General features: G+C 35.3%; 1 protein-coding gene across 3 annotated transcripts in view; it reads right to left on the bottom strand.

Annotated features, from left to right (window-relative positions):
- Positions 1 to 19,880, bottom strand: part of PPP1R1C (protein phosphatase 1 regulatory inhibitor subunit 1C) — a 142,137-nt gene extending 122,257 nt beyond the window's left edge. The window contains exons 1-2 of one of the 3 annotated variants that reach the window (XM_021923767.2): positions 19,075 to 19,880; positions 17,370 to 17,430 (exon numbers count right to left, since the gene is read on the bottom strand). In XM_021923767.2, coding sequence (XP_021779459.1) covers positions 17,370 to 17,430; positions 19,075 to 19,155 — 142 coding nt within the window. In that variant the 5' untranslated portion in view covers positions 19,156 to 19,880. The remainder of the gene's footprint in view (positions 1 to 17,369; positions 17,431 to 19,074) is intronic. The other 2 variants (XM_021923766.2, XM_003907687.5) reach the window with 2 other exon arrangements.
- Between the last annotated feature and the right edge of the window lie 4,737 nt (positions 19,881 to 24,617).

Below are 24,617 nucleotides of genomic sequence, written 5' to 3'. Positions count from 1 at the left end.
CTGTGTGCTTTTAAACCATCCTATATTTCTGCCATCACAAACTCCATCACCTTTCATTGTAAATCCTCACACTTAGCACATTACCTGGTCTCAGTAACTATCTGTTAAAAGAATGAAATTTTGGTGCTATACTGAAAATCTGTGTATTGCTGGGGAGCCGAATAATGAGACATCTAAAAATATTTCATAATTGTAAAGTTAAACATACCTGCAAATTTTAGATAAGAGAGGACTGAGACCAAATGAGATGTCTGCCCCTAAACACATTAAGGGTTTTCAACTGGAAGAAGTATTATGCTTTTTCTGAGATCTTTTAAAAGAACTGACCAAGACTAACAGGAGAAAGCTTCAGGAAAGATATTTTAACTAGGTATATGGCATGCCTTTCTAACAATTAGAGTTCTCCATTCAGAGCTGTGAAGCTTTAAAACCAGACAAAATCCTAACCTCTGGAAATAGTCAAGTGCAATCTGACAATCAGTTGAAATTCCTGGATAACATAATCCAGCATAGAGTTGAGATCAAAACTGGGTTATGTGTTCCTACTCAAGCTTTTATCAATTTTAACTGTACACCTGATTTGTTTATGAAACAATCTATTTCTAAGTTAATGAAAGGGGATGGTTTTAGTGGGAGCTAGGGAGGCTATTAAGCATTCTTTTAATAAAGTAATTAAATTTGTACAAAGTCCAAATGGTAGTGTCCATTTTACACACACACACACTACACACACACACACACACACATTCAACAAAAATCATAGAGGCAGACTATTGAGTTGATTAGCTTAGAGATGTTGCAAGACTGATTTATGTCCAGTTTTGGTAGAATGTAGGAAATTCAGAAATATAAACTGTTACCTAACTGTACTCTACTTAGTGATATTTTTTCAGCTCTGAGCTGCAAGAAAACATATTTCTTGTATGTCCATGTCCAAAAATGAATGAAACAAAATGGAATCTGAGTATCTTAAAAAATGCAAATATTTAGTAAAATAGGTACTGGTGAAGGCATTCTAAGTAGAAAAAAAAAATCTATCAAAAATTTAAGGTAGAAATGGTTAGAAGACAATTAGCCAGTCTGGTCAGAGATGCAGGACCAGGCCTAAGAGTAAAGTAAAGTAGATTTACAGGTTTGGTATTTCTTCAGGCTAAGAAATCTAAGCATTATAGTTGTAGGAGCAAAAGGTGAGCAAAGGTAGTGAAATAAAAGACTACTGTCTGGAAAAGATGAGGCAAGATTATACAGAGCAGACCTCAAATGTAAGTACAAATTGCAGATATCTTTATCACAGTAGTTTAGAAATTGACAATTTATGTGACTCCTTTATAATTCAGTGGGCCCATTTCCCCTACATGTTGATAGTTGCGCAGAATGTTGTTAACTTCCATTGCTGAAGGAAACTCCCTGATGTTTGCTTGACTATGGGAAAGAATACAGGTCAATTCTCTCCCAATATAATATTGATGTCAGTTTTGGGGGGTTTCAGGTTTTGTTTTTGGGTTTTTATGGCATCACTCTTGGTGATATGATTCTACCAGTTATGGAAGATGAAGGTGAGAATGACTATGTACAGATACTAAGGGGTGATCTTATAAACACAAACTTCAAATGTATCTTTCTGCTCTCAAATGTTTGATGGCATTTCAAGAGGGTTTAAAGTATTTACATTTGGAGATTTTAAAGCATGTAAATCAGTCTAGATCATGAAGCATATTAATAAATAATGTCATGAAAAGCCTCTAATATTTTGTTTTTCAGTTCTTTGAAATATCATTTTAGTGCATTAGTCTTAGCCATTTTTTAATTTATCAGACATTTAACCAAGGTTATTAATAAAGAGCCGGGATTCAAATATTCTACTTTGAGCCCAAGGAATCTTGCTCATTATTACATAATAATTTTTATTAATAAATTTCGGTGGAATTTCTGTGGGAACAAAATCTGAGCCCAAGCCAAGCTATCACATCCCCTGTGACTTGCACGTACATACGCCCAGATGGCCTGAAGTAACTGAAGAATCACAAAAGAAGTGAAAAGGCCCTGCCCCGCCTTAACTGATGACATTCCACCACAAAAGAAGTGAAAATGACCGGTCCTTGCCTTAAGCGATGACATTACCTTGTGAAATTCCTTTTCCTGGCTCATCTTGGCTCAAAAAGCTCCCCCTCTGAGCACTTTGTGACCCCCACTCCTGCCCGCCAGAGAACAACCCCCCTTTGACTGTAATTTTCCTTTACCTACCCAAATCCTATAAAACGGCCCCACCCTTATCTCCCTTCGCTGACTCTCTTTTTGGACTTAGCCCACCTGCACCCAGGTGATTAAAAAGCTTTATCGCTCACACAAAGCCTGTTTGGTGGTGTCTTCACATGGACGTGCATGACACTAGGGGGTGATCTTATAAACACAAATTTCAAATATATCTTTCTGCTCTCAAATGTTTGATGGCATTTCAAGAGGGCATTAAAGTATTTAAATTTGGAGATTTTAAAGCATATAAATCAGTCTAGATCATGAAGCATATTAATAAACAATGTCATGAAAAGCCTCTAATATTTTGTTTTTCAGTTCTTTGAAATATCATTTTAGTGCATTAGTCTTAGCCATTTTTTCATTTATCAGACATTTAACCAAGATTATTAATAAAGAGCTGTGATTCAAATATTCTACTTTAAGCCCAAGGAATCTTGCTCATTATTACATAATTGTTTTTGTTAATAAAAATATAAATCCCATAACTTCTGTGGAAACAAAGTTTTGTTTTTTGTTGTTATTATTTGGTATTATTTTGTTTCCGTTTATATATATTTCTTAGAGTATAAAATTTGGAGCAGGTAATCATTTTTTATTCCTTCTCAATTTATTTTATGTCAGTTTCAAGTTTATATCATATTTTAAAAAGTTATTTTCTCATAAGGAATATCATACTAAAGTTTTTCAGATTTTTTAATGGAGTGAAAGGTAGACCTTCAGTCCTAAAAACAATGAGACAATTCCAAACTCTAGCTGCTACACAGAACAATTTTAATACTGAAAAGAAAAAAAAATACCTTGATGGAAAGAGGGTTGTGGTATGTCAGGAAAAAATGCTAAGAAGAATATCAACATTCTAAGATGGAAATGAGGAAAGGGAGCTGGTGCCTGCTATAAGTTCATTGTTATGCAATATAACAGCAATATGTCCACAATGATACACATGTTAATAAGCACCCAGATAACAGAAATACGTAGAATATAATCTTACCTGACTCAGTCAGAAAATAACATAGCGGCTGAAATGTTGTAATGTGAAGCTATATATATATGACTGCAAATGATTCAGTAGGGTAAAAGTAAGTTGTTTCTATGGATTCCTCGTGTATAAAGTGAGGGAAAGGAAGGATATAGTACAAAGTCCACTCTAAAATGATTTCTCGTAAAATCATTAAGTTCTGGTTACATAGAAATCTTACCAGAAAACACATCAAATGGATTTTGGGGTGAAGTTGTATAATTTTAAATGCATCTGATATGTAATGAACTGTTTGATTTTCAGTACTGACTGTAGGGTTGCTAACTATTCCCTGATAGCTTATGGCTAACAAAGGAAATAGTTTAAGGACAGTTACTGGATAAAATGTTTATTTTACAACTCAAAGGAAGTGAAAATAAAATCTAGCCCCTATTTATCTGGGCACATACCAAGTTAACAAAGAAGGAAAGTATATGCCCATCCAGTAGGACAAAGATGGTTACTATTTGATGGCATTGAACTGAACTCTTGAACGCCTATATTCTTATAAGAAAGCAGCCAAATTGATTGCGTGTTCAGTTTTTCCAGCATTACTATTTTATTGACACTTTAAAATCAGATGTGAATAATTTAAAGAGAGCAAAAGAATAAAATTGGTCATTAAACAAAACATGCTCAGTCTTTCAATTGTCCTCTGAAACTCAAGAAGTCCTAAAATCATTATTATGCAAAATTGTCTATGCATCTGCAGTCACTAATTACTGGTGATGCCTACCTCAAAGCAAGTCTATACTAAGACAGTGAAAGAACCAGCTCAAGTCTTCTGCTAAAATTCATTCTTGTTTAGATGATTCCAAAACTTTGTTCAGCCTGTGTTTTGTGCTTCAAACTCCTCTTTAAATTATGCCCATAAATATTTTATGTAGGAGCTCATAATAATCCAATGGGTTATACATCTGCAAGTGTAAGTACCTGTGAACTGGGAGGACAAGAATAAACCTTGTGGAACACTCAGGTTAGTTTTAATGACCTCTATTTTCCTTCCACAGTGAGGGTTGCTCCATCCTCAGAGCCTTATTTGCAGCCATCCTATCCAGAGAGGAATTATAAGGGCTCATATACATGGATCTTTCTTCTTTCCATCCACATTAAATTTTATTAATTCCAAGATCTATTCCTTCAGGACATTATCAGGTGACAGAAAGGCATTGGGCAATCAACTGGAGCAAATGTATTAATGGATCCAATCATTGAAACCGAGGGCTAACCTGATTAAGCCCACCAAGCTTAACCTGCCTTATTTGCTTTTAATGGCTTACTTCTAGTTGGTCTTAAAACCTAGATAGCTAAAAGTCACATAACCAAATAGTACATAACTAAACTTTCATTAGCTTCCTTATAGATAATATCTCTGATGTGTATGTCTCTATGGTAACTGTTGCTAAAAGTTGTTTTTCAGGAGCAAGGGGCAAATTCCTGTCCAGTTCAAATTAGTCGAGATTACCGATCCTCCAACTTGGCCTGCCTGGTTGCCCAAAACGTGACCTTTTGATGTCAGGAGGCTGACAACACCACCTTCAGATCATGCTAATGCCACTGTTTTTGGAACATCCATCCTATGAAGAGCCATGTAGATTGATTACACTTGGACAGAATTCTGATTATCTCACCTTTCCTACCCACCAATCACCTTTCCCCACACTTTAGACCAACCCTGTTTCTATACTCTCAAGCCCTGATTTCAGGGAGATGAGTTTGAGATTTGTTCTCCCATTTACTCTCCCAGCAGCCTTGTGAATAAAATCTTTTCTCTTTTGCAAAGGCCATCATCACAATGATTGGCTTACAGCTAGCTGGCATCATGGTGTCATGATGTATTACGCTTACTAGTGCAAAACATTCTAGCTGGAGTAGTCCATAAAGGTTTCATGAAGGAAGGGGGATTTGATGCACAAAGGTTTCATGAAGGAAGGAACATAAATGTTTCATGAAGGAAGGGGGCTTGTATGTGCACAAATCGGTCATGTTTTGAGTTAACTAGAATCCAGATGTCCCTCAGCCTTGCAATTAATGATGGTTTAAATAAAGACAATGATTTTTTTAAATAAATGGATATATATATATATATATGGAAGAAAACACAGAGATGAATAAATAACAGGGTTCAACTCGAAGGAGGGAATAATGGATGATATTTAGTATTTTTTTCTATTTGGTTATCTGATTTTTTTTTATTTTAGCTTGTAGAATAAAATATCTAGTATTAACAATGCTAAAACAGTCTTCTTAACTAATCAATACAGAAGAAAAGAAAAAGTATAGAACTACCACTTCAAAACCAACTCACTTTGGAATAAAGATGAAATGCATACTGGGATATATTATATCAAACAGAATCTCACATGGCCAAGCTACAAAGAGGAGCTTGTTTATACTTTATTCCATGAAAAAAACAAATAAAATAGAAAGAGCGTTGTGTTACTTATTTACAGAAATAAAGATGTTATTAATGTAGTAGGAAGTACATTGACCTTGGTTACACAACCTATGTGTACATTAGAGACCTACTTACTGAAATAGCTCTTTTGACCTTGAACAGTTCACCCATCACCCTCTCTCTGTAAAATGGAGTTTAAAATATTCATTTGGTAGAGTTTGTAAGGACATATATTATAGAACAAATGGATTTGCAAACTATAAATCTACCAAAAGTAAGATACATTTCTATAACCCCCTTTAAGTTTGCTTTTGGTATGTTTTTCTTTTTAAATTATTTGACTTGTAGCTTAGAGGCATTTTTTTTTTTCTCTTTTCTGTCCTAAACATGTTTCAAAATATATTTTGAATATGTTGCTTATTCTGTAACTGTCTAAATGAAAAGTACAGCTGGTGTTTGTCTTGATTCCAATGATGGCTGTGTACTATACATCTAGAATGTGTGAAAATATTTGCAGACATCTCCAGACCCTTAAGTAAAAAATTGTCCTTTATTGGCTAAGTGAAGCAGGAACTCTGGGCTATTCACCAAGTAAAATGACCTGTGGTAGAAATTGAGATAGCCCATTTTAGCCCAATCATTCATGCTGTTTTGCTTCACTGAAATGTGATGGTGAGTGGGTCTCTGGCATTCTTTCTTGAAAACCTTTTAACCATTGGAGGCAGGTGAGAAGTGCTTAACATTCATGAAGAAAGAGTGGATATTCTTAAAAGTGTTTTGGGAAGCAAATCCAGCTTAAGCCTGTTCCTAGTTGATCGAAAATCTTTACACATTTTGAAAAATTATTTTCAATAGGAAGTTCTCTATGGCAAATAAACAAGGTTCTTGTGTTCTGCTTTATGAGCCCTCCACAAAAATAAAGGAGGAAGTTAAGTGGTAACATTAACCATAATCTAACAATCATATTCCTTTCTTCTGTTTGTTTCCTTTTAATCAAGTCTCAGCTTTAGTGCAGTTGTCAACAATTTGTGTAATAAGATTCTATAGATTGTGGAGGAAATGGCTGACTTATTCAAAAGAACGAATGAGAATGATGTGTAGATTTTTTTTTTTTTTTTTTTTTTTTTTTTTTGTGTTGGGCGGTATCTTGGGCTGTGTCACCCAGGCTGGAGTGCAGTGGCGCGATCTCGGCTCACTGCAAGCTCCGCCTCCCAGGTTCACGCCATTCTCCTGCCTCAGCCTCTGAGTAGCTGGGACTACAGGCGCCCGCCACCTCGCCCGGCTAGTTTTTTGTATTTTTAGTAGAGACGGGGTTTCACCGTGTTAGCCAGGATGGTCTCGATCTCCTGACCTCGTGATCCACCCGCCTCGGCCTCCCAAAGTGCTGGGATTACAGGCTTGAGCCACCGCGCCCGGCGATGTGTAGATTATGATGAAATAGATGAGCGATTCATGAGAAGACTCCAGGTGCCTTATCTTAACTAATTAAAAGCTAGGGCAGGTAAATTACAGGATACAAATTAGAGCGTATGACAAATCAATTATGAAAGTAAAGCTGCCATAGTCGATCACATATCATATAATTATGTCTGCCAAAAGCCTCTCACACAAACCAGAATGGGCAAAGACCGAGCCTAGCATCAATAGTGTTGCCAACATGCATGATCTCACTTGATTCCAGCAACACAACCAATGCCAGTGTTACCAGGATCCCTGCTTCCTGGAGGAGGAAACTAAGACTCAGACATTTACTCATGCCATAAGTGAAACCCATGTTCACTGATTCTAAGGTTAGGGTTCTTAGTCCTACACAAAACGGCCTCCCTGTGTTAAAGTGAAAGAAAACTAGTTTGAAAGTTACTGTGTGAGTTCAGAATAAAGCACTATGTGTCATAGACACAGCAGAAACAATAAAAACACATAGGACAGGTTCAACCTGTAGAATAGGGTTAACAGAAAAGACACTGATATATTTAAGGCATGAAGGACAGAGAGAGAAGCCAGAGATGATCCTAACGTTGTTTGGTTTAGTGATTAGAAGAATGGGGATAAAACTAACTGAAATGCTGAAGTCAATAGTTGAAAAATTGTCTTCAAATATGGATGACGCCTTTTAGTTAGACATTGACTTTCAGGTGGTAGCTGAAAGAGCTCAATTTCTACATCTAATTATAATACTTCTGTCCATAAATCATGAAAATGCACATGTTAAACCTACTCAAATAAGAATATAATCTTAAAGTATTATTAATATTCAATACATGCAACTTATTCTTTAAAATACTCTTTTTTACTTTTTAAAAACTAATTTAATAAATCTCATTACTTGAATCCATGCCAATAATTTCAATGCTTTTTATTCAAGGTTGGGTTTTAAAATAATACAATTTGCTTTTAATCTATTGGTTTTTAAATTCAAGATGTTAGAAACATAAAAAATTATTATTAGCTTATTCCATTTAAAACCTGAATTTTCAAAGCTTTTCAAGACACTTTGGCAGGTTTAGGCCTCTTTTGTAAGTCAGATTACTTAGTGGATATGGATTTATTACTTGGTTAAGTAGTCCACGTAGTGTCTTTTTTTACATACAGTTGGTTATCTACCTTTGTGTGCATCGTGTGTATGTGTGTTCATGCGTGTAAATATTTGTGTATATGTCTTCTAATACTCTGTTATTTATCATCAGACAGGGGAAAAAGCATGAAATGATTTTGCGTCACTGAGGTAAAGTATTCTAAAAATTGGATTCCAAAATAACTTCTCATTCTTCTATGTTGTGCATCCAGTTCTATTTTCACAAGCAAGTCAATATGTATTTATATGTAAGGAGTGTAATTCTGAAAATTGTTTTCCATAATGATGGAAAATTGCTGCTAGAGAATGAAAAAAATATGAAAGATTATAAATTCCCTAGCTTTTTAGTTTGCACAGTCCTTTTTTTCCTCAGCATTATTTCCAGGGTCAAATTATAATTGTGTTCTAATCAGATTGTCAATATATATCTTTCATGATGTGGATTTTGGCAATTTATTTCACAAATGGCTTTATTAAACACTAATTTTTACTATATCAAATTATTCTAAATGACATAAAGTCATTGAGCTAAATTCAAAGATAGTATTCTACCCAAGCCCAGAAAAGACTCACAGATAACACGTGTAATATTTTCCAACATGTGCTGGGAACCCCTGAAGTATTAGGGAAGATCTGAAGGGGCCCGAATGAGCATGGAGAGGGCAGAGACAGCACACAGACTGGGAGGGAGACGGTGAATTCTGAGCCTCCTGATTGTCACAGCTGGGACATTTGTTTTAGGACATGCCTTTCCCTCTACCTCTGGCTTTCACAGGTCCTTCCTGATCCCCAGATAGGCAATTTTTCTAAGGTGTCAAGGACAATGTGTTATATCTTCAGAGTACTTGCGTTTTAGAAGTTACAGCAACAACTGCAAAAGGTAAGATTTCAGGTAGCATGGAAACTAATTTAGGGAGATACTTTCCAGTATCTCTACAATCTTACCACTTAGGTGTTCCAACCTGTTATAGTGCTTTCTCAATGTCCTTTGCAGTTTTATCTGTTTAATTTGAAAGCCTTGGATGGAGCTTGTATTATCCAAGTAGACTACAGTCCCCATCATAGCCTACTGTCCTTCTCAGGGCCCAGGCTCTCATCCATGTCACCTGCCCACGTCCCGGGGCATTTCTGCTTAAGCCCCTGGTAAATTCTGTCTGGAATTGTGTCTGGAATTGTGGAAACTGTGTCAGATAACTACTTAGTGGAAGTGATGCCTAGAAAATGATGAGAGAAAAGACAGAAAAATCCCAAGGCTCAAGGGCTTGCTCTTGAACAATTCCAAAAAAAAAAAAAAAAAAAAAGAAATTTAGAAATAACATTTTTCTATCAAGCACACAGCTTAGCTAGATTTATTGTTAGAGGTCCACTAATTTATGATCTTGTGGAATATGACTATCAACTAGAAGCAATTAGAAATAACTGTTAGTAATTTTTTCTATCAAATTTGAAACTGAACAACTGTTAAGTTACTCAGAACAACTGACAATTATGTCATCTGTGTTTACTACTATGCAGACACAAAAATGGGCATCTATTTATTCAATGGACTCAGACTAGCGTTCTTTGAAATGGATGTATTCTATATTTAGTGAAACGTAGTGGTGTGGGAAAACACATGCATTTTGGTGACACATGAGCCCAACTACCTCATGTGATTTCTTGGGCCTTAGGAGGATGAGCTATTTTTCTGAGGAAACTCAGGCAGTAAACAGCCATCTAAGATTTATATCCAGACATGAGTGATTCCAAGGCCTCTACTCTTAAGTATTACATGTCTGCCTCCTCAAAATAATCATTGTCATTTATCAGGCATCTAGTCTGTGTATTGTACAACATTTTAATCTAATCTTGAAAAACCCCGTGAGAGACACTTCTTTACTGAATGAAATATATTTTGTATTTTTGGCATATACTACTGGTTTTACTATAAAAATACATGTGTCAGATTGTAAATATGTCTTAGATAAGTTTCTCCATGTGGGTAGGTTGATAATTTACCTGTTTTATCCCTAGAAGAGTAACATTGTGCCTTAATCCGAGCTGGTGCCAAAAAAGTTTGAAGGATTGACTTTGAATAGTTCACAGGCATTTAACATCTACTCTACTAGTAAGTTGGAATAAATAGTAAAATTTTAGTTCTAACCTCAATCCTTAATAGCTTAAAGCCCAAAGATTAAAATAACTCATGCAAATGCTTTATAGACCAGGAAGCATAATAAATAAGTGCCTCTATGCCTTGGCCAGAATTAGCTTTACTGTGGTTTCAGCAACCGGGATTTCTGTTATTACAATTGTATCATGGTACATCCAGACATAATATTCCCTGTTACCTATACCACATGTTCCCAGAGGATTTAGAATAAGGACTCAATAAATCGAATTGGATGTATAAACCAATAAACAGCTTTAAGAGTAGAAGCTAAGAGAAGAATATTAGACTAACATAACCAGACAATGGGTCAAACTATTCAGGGAAATCTTTTGCAATTTAAGTGAGTCTTGTGCTGAAATTTATTTAAATTGAGAAGTTTGTGAAAAAGACAGACTGATTTATGCAAGTGAGTCAATCTAGACTAAGTCTTAAGAGTCAGCATAAGAGAACTGCTTCAATAAATAAAGGTTGGACAGAACATAGAACAGAGATGATGTATGAAAAGAAGTGAATAAAAATGGAGTGGAGTCAAAATTGAGCAACAAGAGTATTTGATAGATATCTCTAAAAGATTTTTATACTCAATCCTCAAAATTTTTTTTCTTTCTACATACTGTTGGAATATGAATTTCATTTTCGGTCAAACACAAATTTGCCACAAATATGTCAATTATTTGCAATAATGTTTTCATAACCTTATGAAAAACCTAAGCATCAGTAGCATGATTATTTTTAAAAAATCTTAGGAACTCATATTTTACGAAAATTATATTGACAAACAGGGCATGCTCAGTTAAACCAACACTACAATATAGGATACATAATACTTCCACAATTGTATATTCCTCTCCTGATGAATTAGGGGGTATTATAGATCTTTTTTTTTTTCTTACCCACTACTACTGTTTTTTGGGAAAACTATTTGCCAATCACTAACACCATATGGATTAGAAAAAGTTGGGCCATTTTTGAATGAGAAATGCAGGTCCCTTTCATTTTTGTTTTTCATTTAATTTGAAGATTGAACTAGTTACTTTGAACACTTACAATGTAGCAAGCCTTGTCACTATCAAGAATCGGAACCTCATCTTTGGCTCACAATTATTCCAACTGATTGGGCTATTTGGCTGCACATACTGAAGAGTTAAGGGAAAATAAGTCAATTAATTGTACAGCACATGAATTGCTGAAAGCCACATGTGTAACTTTTTAAAACATAATTCAGCATTCAATGACTCATAAAAATAAATGCTGAGAGAAATAGGCTTTTTTGACAATTTCTTAAAAATTAATACTAGCTAACACTTCAATGATTTTCAAACACTGGACCATTTTTTTGTATTATATTGTCATTAACACAGACAAGGCAAAATAAATGCTGAGCAATCAGCAATGATTGTGGATTCAAATGAATTACAACCACATTCAAATGAGACCATTTAAAATGCAACATAACTATGTGGACAATGGGCCAGTATAGCATTTATTTGAATACATTTAATTGGAGGTCCCTGGGGGTGGCTGGTACCTCAAGATCTGGGCCTGACAATGTCTTACTCATCTTTAAGAGTCCCCAGAAACTTCTCAGTATGATCCCTGGAGCCCAATTTTCTCTTGACAACACAATCATTCATTTTACAAAATAGAGGGACTCCATGAAAAGAGATTTTGTGCATGTGATGTCTTAATACTGAAATAAATTTCTACTTTCATTCTGTTGACCCTGAAAAACTTCCTGTTATTTTTGGATTAAAAAATCATCACCAGAAAGTTCTGGAGTCACCTTGTGTTTTGAACAATTCAACCTTAGTCCAGCATTATTTTCTAGCTATCATCCAATGTCTCAGGAATCCAATCTAGAGGCTTCAAAATCTCAGTATTTTTTAACTTAGTTTCAGAATCCTGAAATGCATTTAGAAAGTAATATGCTACATACAGTATAAACTGTGGCTTCTTTTTCAGTTTGTGGAGCTGAATAGCCAAAGCAATTGGACATCTCAGTTCTCTCTAATGACCAGGCCTGCTATCAAATTTGAAAGGAGATAGTATGATATTTAGTATCATATATCTCTTATGTCTCCTATTAACTAACTTTTGGGAACCTGAGGCATGTGAGAACAACCTTTGTTTTTATTCTTGATTTCAAAGGATATTTGACACTAAACGGGTCAAAGATAAAGTCGATTTCCCTAAAATTTGCCTGTGATAGGAAGTTCAATAAATATACTCAAAAAACTATTTTACCTTATGTTTCAGATTCCACTTTTTAGACATACAATGAGCTTTTAAATGACGTCAAAACTCCTGGGTACTTACCCAAATCTGCACTTAGCTTCAGGCCTCATATAGCTCACTCATGTTTAATAGGCATCAGGCCCATTAAATATAATTGTAACCATATTGTCTCTGCTTAATGCTAAATGGAAAACAATGGATGCCACAAACTTTAATATTCAGAAGACTTGGTCTAGGCTGGCTTTTTACTGGAAGACTGTGTCCAGCTCTGGGCTTCAAAGGCAGAGCAATAGGGAGAATTCGGATAGAGTTTATTAAAGCCCTTAGGGAGATTGGGAATAAAAGAAAATAATCATTCATTCATATTTTTTAAAAGGTGAGAAAATGACTTTTTATTGCAGAGAACAAGTGAAGAGTTATTTTAGAATAAAGTGGGGAATTTATGTTTAAGTTTCATACAAGAAACTATTTTCTAACATCTGAAATTATCAGAGCTGGAGTTGAAAACCCCAGGTAATCATGGATTCTTCTCTGAGGTATATAAAATGGAGCGAGTCTCAGGGACTTGGGTTGGTTTATATACGTCTGTCATGAAGATGTGTGGTTAAAGTAGGTATTTTCTGAAATTATTGTCTAACTCCAGATTTCAAACGCTAGTAGCCAAATATACAGTCTATAGATGTGATGGAGTAAATTACAGAAAGTGTCTTTGCCATTTATTTCCCTAGAGAGAGGATTTACACATAAGCAGGTCTCTAGATAAAAAAAATATATAGGAACCAAACCAGTTCACTGCAGATTATACAAAAGTAAAAGCAAACAGCACACAGTATAAGAATAGATAACAATGCTCTCCTGTATAACTTCAGAGAGCTTATCATAAAGAGGACCTTAATCAGAAGAGGAACTGAAATAGAGAGAGGCAATTTGCTACAAAGGTCACTTACATTGGTAGCCGCAGAAAACATTTGAAAAAGACGAAATATAAGGATCTTTGGCGATTCCTTACATCCCCTATCTCAGTTTTTCAGTATCTTTTTGCTGCCACCTGACTGTTGAGAGTTATTCCTAGAAGCAAATACATTGTTTCTGCTTTTTCTACCCGAAAGCAACACCTTTGCTATTAAACTTTCCCAGACCTCATGCCGTCAATTTAAAAATTTTAGTTTCATTTCCCACTATTTTGAGTTAAACTGATTTACTAACCCATGTCAGAGGGTGATATATCCTTAACAGGTTAAGTATCTGTTTACATAGTGCTTCTACTGCTGAGAGTTCTAGGTTATTTGTTAGAAAGGGACTGATGGGACATTATGCTGCTCCTAGAATACAGTTAATCAGGTGCCTGTCTCATCTATGTGTTTAGACCAGCATAGATGAACTAGCAAACAAAAATCTGAATATACATGCTGAAATATCCTTCTATTTTTCCTCTACAAAATATAAACAGAATATATATATAATCATTCTTTCAAATAATCCTATAATTTACTCTTCCTGCAAACACTTCAAAAGATTTTTTTAAAAGCAAGCTATGTCTAATTCATTTAACAGTGATTGCAGTACACTGATCTTGTCATATGAATTGGAATGGTTTATTAATTATGTTTCTATAATGAATAATTTAATTTTCTTTGCTTTATTAATTGACAATAAAGAAAGATTTGCAGGGTTTTGAATTTTAAACAGCATTAATGACAGGTGAGTCCAAGAACAGCCAATTATTCCCTGGCCAATTTCAGTGAATTGATTTGTTTAGTTTTACCAGGATTTAAAGCTACACCCAGTTTTTGTTTTTCAAAGAACATACTGCTTTTGGGGGACAGGAGAAACAGTTGCTTAAAAATGGTCATTTAACACTTATGAGGGTTTTTGTTGTTACTTGTTTTGTTGTTTGATAGAGAGTGTTCAGATAATGTTTGGAAAAGAAACTGTTGGATAGTCCAGAAATATTTAGAACAGATGAGATTATGAAGATTCTGTTTTTCTTGTTATATCTTCATTCTTAAATATCACATGCAAATATTACATTCCCAAACACATCAGTTAATGACACCTAATCTGTGTTGCACTTTGCAATTTTTAAGGCATGTTCATGTTAACTCTTTTGATCATTACAACAACCCTGTGAGGTTGAAAGAAAGAACATTATGATCACTCTTTTATAGATGAGAAAATAAAGCTTGGAGGCCGGGCACGGTGGCTCACGCCTGTAATCCCAGCAGTTTGGGAGGCCGAGATGGGCTGATCATGAGGTCAGGAGATCGAGACCATCCTGGCTAACACGGTGAAACCCCGTCTCTACTAAAAAAAATACAAAAAAATTCTCCGGGTGTGGTGGCGGGCAACTGTAGTCCCAGCTACTCGGGAGGCTGAGGCAGGAGAATGGCGTGAATCCAGGAGACGGAGCTTGCAGTGAGCCCAGATCATGCCACTGCACTCCAGCCTCGGTGACAGAGTGAGACTCCGTTGCTTAAAAAAAAAAAAAAAAAAAAAAGCTTGGAGATATCCCTTTCCCAAGATCACATCACATGGCTGGTTAAGACCAGTATCCGAGTTTGATTTGGTTTAGTGTTCTTTTTTTGCTGTTTGTTTCTTTGTTGTTGTTGTTGTTGTTTTATCTTTAGAGTTATTTCCCCAGTAAGCTTGGTGCTAGATCATTTTTATTTGGAAAACTATAAGCTTTCAAGGGTTTTGCTACAAATATCCATCACTAGTCCAAAATCTCTAGTTGCCATGCACACTTATCCAAGTCCTATACACAGCCAAAAGCTTATTAATTCTTTGTAGACTATTCTAGTTTCCATAAAGGGGGAAGAAGACGCAGACAGGTGATTTACTAGAATACAGTAGCTCTCTGTGAGATGCTATTTGCATCTAATTTGTCTCCAATGGTGCTTAAAAAACAGAGAAGGATGAGGTCAATTACAGAAAAGGGACAATGCCATCTAGTAATTGGGAGATCTGACAAGAAAAAGGTTTCTAGAGAAAAACTGAATCTCATTCCTAGGGATATTTAAGTACAATCCCTAATCTACTAAGATAAGTGGTACAGACAATGGATTTATTTTGTTTGGTTTTCCTTGTTTACAGGGCCTGAATGACTAGTCACATTATAAAGCCTTCACTATGTAGTGCAAACTGATATTTTCAAAGCCAGTGCCAGTGGAAATGTATGGGCTTCAGTATCAGAATTAACTGCATTTGTCTCTGGAATCCATCACTTCTAGTGGAATAGCCACAAAAATCACTTCACCTCTCTGATAAACACTTTCCTCATCCAAATGGCACATATTTGGCACTCAAGAAAATGTAGGTGCTATTTTGGGAGTTCAAATGAGAGGATGAAGGTCACTTATATGACTTCACTATGTTCAAACAGCAACAATGCCTGTAGACCTCTGAAAACTGCTTTCCGAGCGATAGAACACCTAGAAATCAAGTTGTGCAGTACACCTCATGGCAGGCATGGGGAGGAAAGTTTCAGGACATTGCAGAAGTGTCTGCTACTGTGAGCAAGGCAGTGATGGAAAATTGCTATAAAATTACGCCCGCAAATCGAGAAGACTTCATTATCTTCATACTTGTATTTATTTTTAAACTATAATTACATATCATTTGCACCTCTTATCTAACCAAATATAAGTAAGATAACATTTATTGAGATAATATATTTGAAAATAATTTTAAATGCAATGGCACTCTAAAGTTATAGGATCAAGTTATAATTGTTTGTTTTCAACAGAAATAAATTAGCTTACTTATTTTCCATCACCTGAAAATGTTCTTGGATTTGGGCTCAAGGATGAACAGTCTGTTAGTTGACTTTCTTTTTATATGTTTGTCTAATTAGAAAAGAGTCTGAAAAAGTCAAGGACTATTTCACCCTGGTATTCTTAGATCACTCACTACAGTCTATTATTAGACATATTATGTTTCCACTGTTTAAACTCCTTTTGTCCACCCATTATTGTTTATACCTGCAGAAAATCCAACACCAAGTTCTGCCTGGTTACAAATTAATGCCATCACCATTCCTATCCTACTTGTATATCCAGAAGCAGCACTTCAATGGGAGACTAAAAATCACCCCGCTCAATAAGTAAATAATGTTTGTGGATTACAGATCATAGTCTTTTATCATGAATAATAATGCAGTTTTCATTTTTACAGGAAATGGAAAATAAAACCTCAACAAATGGATTTAGCCATTCAGAATGGCTCTCAAATAGGCAGTGCTGAAAATTGATCTGGTTACTTGTCAATTGCATTATTCAGAGATGACATCAGCAGCAAAGCTGAAGCCAACTCTGGGTCATTGCCCACCCCATGTTAACCTTTTCCATATAAAAACCTTACTCTGTAAAGAGATAAGCATCTCTAGGGCTGTACTTTAAGCTTTGAAACCAAATTGAACAGCTTTCCTCCAGCCTCATTAATAAGCTGTGATCCAGGTTCCATACAAACACCTGAACATATGACAGCCAGTGCTAACAAAACATTTCATAGCATATCATCACTCGTGACATTCTAGAGGAAATACAGGCTGTTGCTTGAGATGATTCCTGTAATATTTATTTCTGATTCTGTTTATGATCCATTTTATAGATTAGTTTTCTAGAGCATTGCTAACTGAAATCCTAAATTGAAACTTTTCAGTAATGACATGTACTTTGATGTTCTTCAAACAATTCCATTCTGTTCCATCAGTGTGAAACACATCATGCTTCTTTACCTGGGGGGTTATGCTCATTGAGAATCACAAGTGATGCTGGTGTAGGTCTTCTTTTCCTGATCTGTGAATGACAAAAGGTGAGTTAATATCAGTGAGTATTAGACACTGCTCCAGGTTACTCTGCAGCTTGCAAAGATGTCTCATCCTCATCTTTTCCCCACATGCAAAAGCAAACTTCTGGAGGACACATGGAAGGTGCTCACTAATTTTATTTTGAAATAATAGAAAGCCACAGAATTGAACTGTCTGATAGAAGTATCACCCACCCTCTTTGACTAAAAAGCTACATTTCCACAGGAAAAAAAAAAAGATTATATACAATTGAATGATACAACAGAAAATTAATTTACAGTGAAGGTACAGGGTTGACCTGATAATGTTAGTGGCTCACTTAGAGCCTCATAACATTGGTGATGCTTTCAAGATTCGTTACCCTTATTTTTAAACAGGATAGAGAAGAGCTTGGAAACCTATTTATAGCAGGTACCAGAGTTAAATTAGCAGCATAAGCTTTGAATTTCAATTGATTTTGTTAACTTTTTATTTTCTAGTATAATATTTAGAACATATAAACAAATGAAGAATAAATATGGATCTTATGAGCATATGTAACTTATTACAAACTCTAAAGTTTATTTTTCATTTTAAGAGTTACAGGAGCATAGTATTATCAGAATCCCTAGAATATAATATCCTTTATTTGTTTATTATATTCATTTATGGGTAAATTCCCAAAGTAAATGTCAGTAGGATAGAGAAGAAAATTTATCAATGACATCCTGTCCAAGATAGAAGCAACATCCCATTCAGCATAGATAGACACATGTTCAAGGTTACATTTATCTGGCCTGAGTCTAGGTGCATCTACCTCAGATTGTCAAAACATCCTGAAACACTATGAGTCACGGATTAAATAATTATTTTTAAGACTTTATTTCAAATACTTGGAACAGGATTCAAAAATAATTTAGGTTTTAAGAAATTAATGGATTAGGTTGATGTCCTCATAAATTTCTTTGCTTTTGCCTCCTCACAGTTGCAGTTCTACGAGATGCCATTGCATCAAGAGTCGAGGTAAATCTGAATATGAAAGGTGATACAGATATAAACCAATATTAGACACGGACAAAGAATCTAGGAAATGTTAAAATACTGTTTGTAATGTCTGAACAAAACAATTTTAAAATTGTACAAAAAGCTACAAATCCTCGCTGTAATATATTATATAAACTTACAATCATGGTTTTGGGTCCACAATAAAAAACATATGAAAATAAAGTATTCGACCTATAGTCTGAAACTATCTCAGGATTTAATTTTATTGCTAAATCAATCATTTTATTTCATATAAAATTAAATAAAATGTTGCTCATTTTGATAATTTTTAAAAAGTTGCTCTAAATGTTGAAACTGTTATTTTAATGAGCAAAACTGAACAGATTTATGAATCCATACCTGAATTGCTTACAGAGCCATTTTCCCCTCAGAGGTGCTCATTTTGTATCATATGAAGTGCTACATTTTAGACAATAGTTCTCCCAATGCAATTTAAATGCAAGTATGTATAAAAACCAACTTATTTCTTGTTTACATATCTGGAAAGTCACAGCAAAATCAAGAGGTAAAGAACATTTCAATTAATAACAAGAATGCATGTTCATATTACCTTATGTACAGGAATTGTACCCCATGCAATTTCACTTACCTGCTCTGCTGCTTCAGGTGCAATCTGACTCTGGAATAAAGGCACAGCAAATTGTATCTTTTTGGGACTGTTGGGCTCCATGATAATGAAGATAATGAGTCAGAGATGTGAAGAGCTCAGAAAGACTAACCCTAAGTGGTGTCCGGATGTGTTTCCTCAGACACACTCCACTAAGCCACACAGAGTGCTTCGTAATAAATAGCTGTAATTCCAGAGCGAGCAAGTGAAGATGCCGAGGTTTGAGTAACCCCCTTCTTCAATATCCACGGTGATGCCTGGCTTGCCTGTTCCCCCACCAATCCCTTGGATCCTCTCAGCACAATACAGAAAGGAACAACACGCTAATTGTGTGCCTCTTCACTAATACCATGCCAAGCATTCACTCAGCAGCTAATTGAAAATGCAATGCTAGCCTTGAAGGACCCACTGCCCTGGGATTTGAAAGAATGGCTCTATCCACTGTACATTACTAACCGGCTGCTCAAAAGTGCAATGTAAGCTCCCTCTGAGTATTGCAGGGATGGGCCATTCATTATTGATGAACATCAAGCAGGAAGTTTTTAGAGTTGGGGGCAGGGTTTGGGTATAGAATCATTTCTCTCGGCAACTTATAAGTCAGACACCTTTGCTATTTCACACTCAGCTACGAAACAGTTGAATGGCCGTGGAGGGTAAGCCACAACCAGTAATATTAGCTATATTTATGCTATCACATCTGATTAGTTTAGACTCATCCTAGGAGGCAGAGCATCTGTGGAGTAGTGAGGGCAGCATTACTACAGGGCTGAGCGGATCTTACTTGGAGTTCCATCTTCATAATTAACAAGATCTGTGGCCTGCAGAAAATTACTGGCTATGTCTAGGCCTCCACACTTCCATCAGAAAAATGAGGGGGTGGGACTCAATGACCTTTAAAGTCCCATTCTGTTCCAACATTCTAAAATTGTAGTTCACAGTTTTCATTAGAGTGGAAAGTATTGTACTGCTAAATTTAGCAAACAGCTTGGAAGCCACTGCCGCTTCAATGACCTCTATTTTATTTTCTGGTGGAGCCCGGTTACATTCTCTGACTTGGAAGAATACAGAAATGACTAGAAAACATTAGTAGAAACCTAATGGTAGTCAACATTGTGACTTGTTTTCAATAGTAGAGATGTACGCAAAGATAAGGATTTGAAAAAAGCATGAAGTGGGTAATGTTCAGAGGGTAGATACTGGCTAGTGGTCAGGAAACGGTGGGACATTAGCCTGATTGCCACATTAGTTAATGTCAAAGGGGAGGTAGTAACATAGCCAGATGGCCTTCATGCATACGAATACTTTTGTGAAGGAAGCATGAAAATGAAACTGTTTTAATGGAAAAGATAACTTGAGATCTCTGCTTTCTTGAGAGGCATTATGTGATGAAAACTAGGTTTTTAAATATGTTTTGGGATTTACTTAATATATTTAGACATCGACTATGATTCCAGGTATTTAAAATTAAAGTTTTTATTTTTTTAATTCTGATTCTGTACCAGGAATCCATCTTAATGATTTAAATAGGCAACATTCTCTTGAAGGAATATAGAAAGGAATATGCATTATTGAAGTAGTTTTCTATATTCACTAGGGGATAAAGCAAAGATGTGGATGTGAAAGCACTTTTAGTGGAGAACAGCGCTGACTAGCAAGAAATCTTGTGATGAGTTCATCCGTGTAGTGTCGAAGGGAAATTTATAAATTACATTTTATGTAACAGTTTACAGAAGTCTCCAGAAATAAAATCTAAACTAATATCATTAATGAAGTTATTTCTTTGAATGTCTCTTCAAATTATATAAAAGGAAAACAAGACAAGACAGTATTTTTAGTGAGGAGTTAATCCAAAACTTCACATAATGTAGTAATGAAGAACATGCACTTGGCAACCTTGAGTTCAAGCTCTAGCTCTGCTACTTACCACGTTTATCAATTTGGGCAGTAAGAGAACTTTCTTCTTGTGAGGTTTATCTTACTCAGTTCCTGAAAAGAGCTCATTACAAGACCAGCACAGAATCACTCAATAAAAGATAGCTATTATTTTTCTTTCAGCCAGATTTTTCAAAAGGCTTAAGGATACACATTTTCAACCAGAATCACTAAGAATATCTACCTACTTGGAATAATTTGATTCCATTTAGAATAATAGGTGATAAAGTGAAATTTCATATATATGCTTGGTATAAATACCAATAAAATGATTCTCATTAACTAATTGCCCTATTTTGAATAATTTGATCAGAGGCCATATTGTAAATGGGCTATCTAGACCCTTTAAGCTTCTTGTTTTTTTATGAGGCCAACTCCTGTGTATCCATTAAGATTCAGTTGAGTATCATTGCTTCTAGGAAGCCTTTGTAGATTTACTGTTTTCCACATTGGGTTTAAACTCACCTCTCTGTATTCTCAAAGAACCAAGCATAACTCTATTTACCATAATAACTATCTACCTGTCTTTTGACTGTTTAGTATTTTGCAACTTAATTTACTCACGTAGCAAATATTTGTTGAGTAGATACCATAGTCTACTCTGCACCAGGCCTTTTGCTATGGCACTAGAGGAGAGATTGTGGTAAAAGGTATTTGAAGTCCTTTTAAAGCTAAATTATTACTCCAATAAATACATAAAGTGCAACTTAAATGTAAAATAATCTAAAAAATGTTACTATGGAGTTTGCATGGGGGGTATAATTTTCCTATTAGGTGCACTTCTTTTATCCCTATCAGAGAGAACAGTAATAACCTTTATATGATACCATGTACCAGGAATTATTCTAAGTGCTTTATCTGCATTAATTTATTCCAACAACTCTTTGAGGTAGATATTATTGCTAGCCTCAATTTAAAATTAGGTAATTGGGAGTCAGAGGGTTTAGGTAATTTGTCCAGTGTCATCCAGCATGTGTGTGTATATATATATGTGTGTGTGTGTGTGTGTGTATATACATATATATATATAGCAAAGGCCGGTTTCAAACCTGGGCAATTTTGCATAGGGCTTGGGCTTTTAATCACAACAGCATCATGATGGCCACTATAATATAAGGACTGTAGAGAAGTCAGTGGAAGTCAACAGAATCTCCACAGTGGTTAGAGGTTCTGACCACATCAGTTCCATGGTAAAAGATCTTAAGATGACATGGCATATGAAGGAAAGAGAAGCAAGTAGCATGACTAGGATACTATTAATCAAGATACTCAATCATTGCAAATTAGATATCAATATAGAATGGAGAGCCTAGAGTTGGATATTGTACCACCAAACTGACTGAAAAAGGAATCCTCTCTCTTGCTCTTTAAAAGTAATGGGTTCAATCATTAAAGATTAAAGAGACCTCTAGAACAAGCAATAACTATAGTCTCTCTTTAATGTAAGTGATACTGTGAGTAAAGATGGTTAAACATTAGGCAAATAGGCCATTAGACCTTCCTAATTTTCACTATAATATCTATCTTGCCCTACTTTGCATGATTTCTCAAGACTCCCGTAAAGGCCGCAGTTCACCTTACCACCGTCTTTCTGTGGCCTCCCCTACCTCCCTGGAAGCCATCCTGCCTCCTCCCTCCCTTTTTTAACCCAAATTATATTCATCCTCTAATTCCACCTCCTTAGAAAGAGACCTTCATATTCTTCACACAAGAAGAATCACTCGGTTTGTTTCCTCTCCTTATATTTAGTTATATATAGTTTTATATTATTCTATAACAATTTCCTATGTGTTTCTTTTGCCTCTTCTCCTAGACTGCAAATCCCATCCTATCTTAAACATAAACATAACAAGCAAGATGTCGGTCATCTAGTAGTTACTAAATAAGTCCAATTAGGCTTTATCTAATATTATCAAAAACATAAGGTGTTCCAATAAACTGAATTTTCCCAGACTACGGCTCACCCTTTCAAGCCCTACACCTTGCTATTAGTATTTCTTGCTATAGTAACTGCCTTCAAATACCATGTATACATGGTTCTTATGACTGATTTTAGAGTTGTTTTTCTTTACCTGATAACTGCCAATACTTGTTTTTCAATTATTACCTGATACTAACAAGTGCTTTCTTTGAGGGAAGAGAAGGGAAAGTAAGGGGAAGAGAGGAGAGAGGTGGAGAGGGAAAAGCAAATTCTTAAACTTTTAAATGTATTTTCTATTCAAGGCTTTGTTTTAAATGTCTTGAATTCATGAATCTTGAAAGATATGCAGATACACGAGACATGACTTTGTTTAACAGTTAGTTGGCTAACTAAATGCCATCAAAAATAAAAGGAAATATTTATTAAGCATGACTACATTAAATGCTGGAAGTACAATAATGAACAAAAGCAGAAAAAATACGATACCATCTAGATACAAGTCTATTGAAAAGATTTCTAGCCCTAATGCAATGATTTTCTGTCTCATCTGTTTAACACCTAAATGCTAGCAGTCACATTTCAGATGCACTCCCTTGCATGTCCTCCTTCAATTCTAGCTGTAGCTTTCTTTATTTCCTCCATCAAAGAAAACAGATGCAAGGGAGAGTGACAATATTATTGGGCTTTCATAGAATTATCTCAATGATATTCAATGTAACCTATTGGATAATAGGTTATTAATTTATTATTAATATTAGTATTAAATTATTAGTGAACCATTGATACCTAAGACAAAGAGGCCTGTCTATAAAATGTGGTTGAACCCCAGTAATATAAGTGAAATGGACCACTCTATTCAAGTACTCATTTAAATTAAATTTTCCCCACGGAAATTATTAGCCATATTTTAACTCTTTCAGAATGTCTTATAAGTTCGACCATGCAATTTTAAATATTATACTTTTTCAGATCAACAGCTACAAGAAGCCTTACCAGACTAAGCTCACTATATTGCAATCTCTATTAAAATGTGAATTTCCACAGCACTTAAGTATAAAAATACTTGCAATCTGTATCATGCTTAAAGGCAAACATCACTGATTCATTCATTCCACATTTATTTAGTGCCTACTGTGTTCTTTAAAACTTTTTCTTAATTGTTTTGTGATTGCATGTTCTCATCTTCACTAACTCTAACAATTTTGACTTACTCTAGAATCCTCATATCAATCAGTGGAGTGTGTATGAGTGCTGAATTGAACTGAAGAATTATTCGTGTGTTACATAAATACTCAGTGCTTTTTTCTTCTCTAACCATGCAGACACTATTTTTTTAATGTATAATTTTCCTGAGTAGTCACTCAATTATGTTTAATCTTTATTCTTGTTGAGGCAGTTTCACTAAAGAAAGCCATAAACCCATGAAGAGTTTGTAGCAAGTCCATATTAGCCATGATGCTATAGCAGTGAGTTGACATCAGAGAGAGGGAACTACAGAGATTTGTAGAGCTGAAGCATGGTAGGTCTTTACTGATGCCACCCTTGGGGAAACAGCTCAATGGACAGCCCAGGAATAGGAGTGCCATGGGGACACAGTCAAACACAGCCCAATGTGGACAAGGAGTCTTAGAAATTTTAGACCATGCAGATTTTTAAAAAGACTTTAGCTCAG

This window comes from Papio anubis, chromosome 10, assembly GCF_008728515.1.
Source record: "Papio anubis isolate 15944 chromosome 10, Panubis1.0, whole genome shotgun sequence".
NCBI lineage: Eukaryota > Metazoa > Chordata > Mammalia > Primates > Cercopithecidae > Papio > Papio anubis.
The sequence above is the reverse complement of the archived record's forward strand: the minus strand, read 5'-3'. Positions and strand labels throughout refer to the sequence as shown.